General features: G+C 37.3%; 1 protein-coding gene across 4 annotated transcripts in view; it reads right to left on the bottom strand.

Moving 5' to 3' along the window:
* DHX57 (DExH-box helicase 57) overlaps positions 1 to 2907 on the bottom strand; it is a 77334-nt gene that overhangs the window by 45022 nt on the left and 29405 nt on the right. For all 4 annotated transcript variants that reach the window (XM_017515317.2, XM_017515315.2, XM_037733799.1 and 1 more), the window contains exon 12: positions 2150 to 2355. In XM_017515317.2, coding sequence (XP_017370806.1) covers positions 2150 to 2355 — 206 coding nt within the window. The remainder of the gene's footprint in view (positions 1 to 2149; positions 2356 to 2907) is intronic.

The following is a 2907-nucleotide window of genomic DNA, read 5'->3' as shown; positions in this document are numbered from 1 at the left end:
GAAGTGTTGGGATTATAGGTGTGAGCCACTGTGCCCAGCTGGAAAGGAATTTTCTTGTTCCACAGTTTAATAGAATAAGGAAATGGGAATTATCAGTTAGTATGATGTACAAATAAAGCACAAATTTTTGAGTCAGACATATTTTAATTAGAATCACAGATCTGTACTTACTAGCTGGGCACTATCCTTGTGGGTTTGTATTACATTCCTCTAAATGACTCCACTTTATAGATAAGGAAACTGAGGCACAGAGAGGATAAAGAACTTGCTCAAGATAATTAGCTGGTTTTATGAGAGCCTTGGGAGTTGAACCCAGGTCTATAAAATACAGTCCATTCTCTTAGCTTTACATCTCAGAATTTTAGGAAGATGAAATAAAATATTTGGGAATTATGCTTATCTTCCTAAACAACAGAACAATGGCTAATGTCTTAATTCCTTGGTGATTACCATTCCCCATCCAGGAATGGGAACTATCTTTGGTAGATAGAGAAAAAGGAAAATTCACTTGCTTCTTATCCTATGAAGCAGTAACAGGGGTTGGAAGCTCTTATGAGATATAAACACACTTTTTTTGGGAAGAACTAAGAGGAACAGGGGTGACAGTCTAGGGAAAAGGAGAAAGAAGGGCAGCTGAGACCTGCTTCTAGTCCAGGCTTCAAGGAAGAAGGCAAAAGTAGTAATCCTGGGTTTCTATGGGTTTAGTTTAGCTCATATGGATAGAAAACCACATAGAAACAAAGGGTAGCTGGCTAGATTCTGGCAGGAGGAAGTATCTAACAACAAACAAAAAGCTCAGCACAGGGTAGGCCTCAAAAGATGTTATTTTAAAAGCCCAAGAATAATGCTAAAACTAGTGGGACATTAAAGGATTTTAAAATAATCTCAAATATCACTTCACAAGTGACTTATTAACTACAAAAGAAATAGCAATTACCCAGGGGAGAAACCTAACAAACATTATCTTTTCCAAGTGAGCAAGTTAGCATTGCCAATAATGGGACAAGCCAACACCGTGGGCCCAGGTGCCTTTTGATATGATGCATCAAGAAATCCAGATTGTTTTTGTGGTGCTCCAGCCAAAAATGTATAACCTAAATTTAATTATGGGGGAACATCAAACCCAAATGGATGGACATTGTACAAAATAATCTTTAAAAATGTCAAGGTCACTAAAAGACAAAGGGCGAGGAGCTGTTCTAGATCAAAGGAGACTAAGAACACATGGCTGAATGTAATATATGATCCATGATAGGATCCTGAATCAGGAAAAAATAGCAAAAATAAATATTGTTAAGATAATTATTCAAATCCGAGTATACATTGTGAATTAAATAATTGTATCAAAGTTAAATGTCTTCATTTTGATCACTGTACTATGGTTATATAAGAGAATGTCCTTGTTTTTAGGAAAGACATACTAAAGTATTAAGGGTAAAAGGGTATCATATCTGCAACTTACTCTCAGGAGATTCAGAAAAAAAAAAAAAAAAAAAAAAAAAAAAAAAAAAAAAAAAAAAAAAAAAAAAAAAAAAAAAAAAAAAAAAATAAAAAAAAAAAAAAAAAATACATGCACCCAGAGCAAATGGTAAAGCCAAAAATGAAGCAAAACATTAACACCTGGTGAACTGGGGTAAAGGATATATGAGAGTTCATTGTTTAGTCTTGCAAACTTTGCTGTAAATTTGAAATTACATCAAAATAAAAAGCTACAAAATGCACAAGAATATAACTTATATTTTACTATCTCATAATTTTTCTTTAATGAGCACATATTTCTTCTATAATTAGAAAAAAAACCATTGGCAAATATAGTAACAATTGTATTCTAAATATGTATCTGAACCATTTTTCTGTCTTTTGTTTTTTTTTAAAGTAGAGATGGTGTTTCTCCATGTTGGTCAGGCTGGTCTTGAACTCCTGACCTCAGGTGATCTGCCCACCTCGGCCTCCCAAAGTGCTGGGATTACAGGCGTGAGCCACCGCGCCCAGCCTCTGAATGGTTTTTCTAAGTTTAAGTTTGCTCTGATGAATTAAAGGCAATGTAACTATGAAACAAGTGTCATACTTTTCTTCTTCCAAATCATGGTAGGAAAGAGTATTAGAAATCTTTGGCATAATTATAATATTCCCCCAGGAGGCATGTTACCTCTATAGCGGGCCAGGAGCTGCTTAAAATCTAACTGTTGATCTGGCACTGCATCTTTGACAGAATCCTGATCCTGGAGGTGAAGGGAGAGCCTCAGGTCTTCTTCCACTTCTTCAAATGCAGTTCTGTTCCGCCTTGCTTTAAGCTTTTCCTTTGAAATCTGTTTCATGGACCGCATATATGGGCTCCCATCCTGCAATACATACCTGAGAAAGACAAAGGAATGTGGTTGTGTATATGTGGTTCTGTTGGTGGGAAGCGAAATAATTCACCTATTTAATGTGCTCATTCAGCGAAATGTCACTGTTTCTGCCCAATTCATGTGCCATCCTTCCACCAATCCAGGATGCTGGCTGTACCCTATTTCTGGTTGGGAACACACTGCAATGCTTTTAGGTCTGTCTAGGAGACCAGCTAAGAATTTGGAGAAAAGCTTTATCCAGGAATAATGGCATGGACATTCAGAAAACACATTTGAGTTATAGCCTTAGTAACAGCCCTCTTCATTTTTAATTCTTCCATGGCAATCTTATCAATCCTCTTGTTTCAATGATAATTCCCAGGCAGCTGACCCCCCTTTGTTGCCATGAAATTTGGACCCAAGATTCTAGCTATTGGCTGAACATCAACCTAAGACTGTCCTTAAAACATTTCAAAACTGGGCCAGGCGCGGTGGCTCAAGCCTGTAATCCCAGCACTTTGGGAGGCCGAGGCGGGTGGATCACGAGGTCAAGAGATCGAGACCATCCTGGTCAACA

This window comes from Cebus imitator, unplaced genomic scaffold (genome assembly GCF_001604975.1).
Source record: "Cebus imitator isolate Cc_AM_T3 unplaced genomic scaffold, Cebus_imitator-1.0 Scaffold547, whole genome shotgun sequence".
Lineage (NCBI taxonomy): Eukaryota > Metazoa > Chordata > Mammalia > Primates > Cebidae > Cebus > Cebus imitator.
The sequence above is the reverse complement of the archived record's forward strand: the minus strand, read 5'-3'. Positions and strand labels throughout refer to the sequence as shown.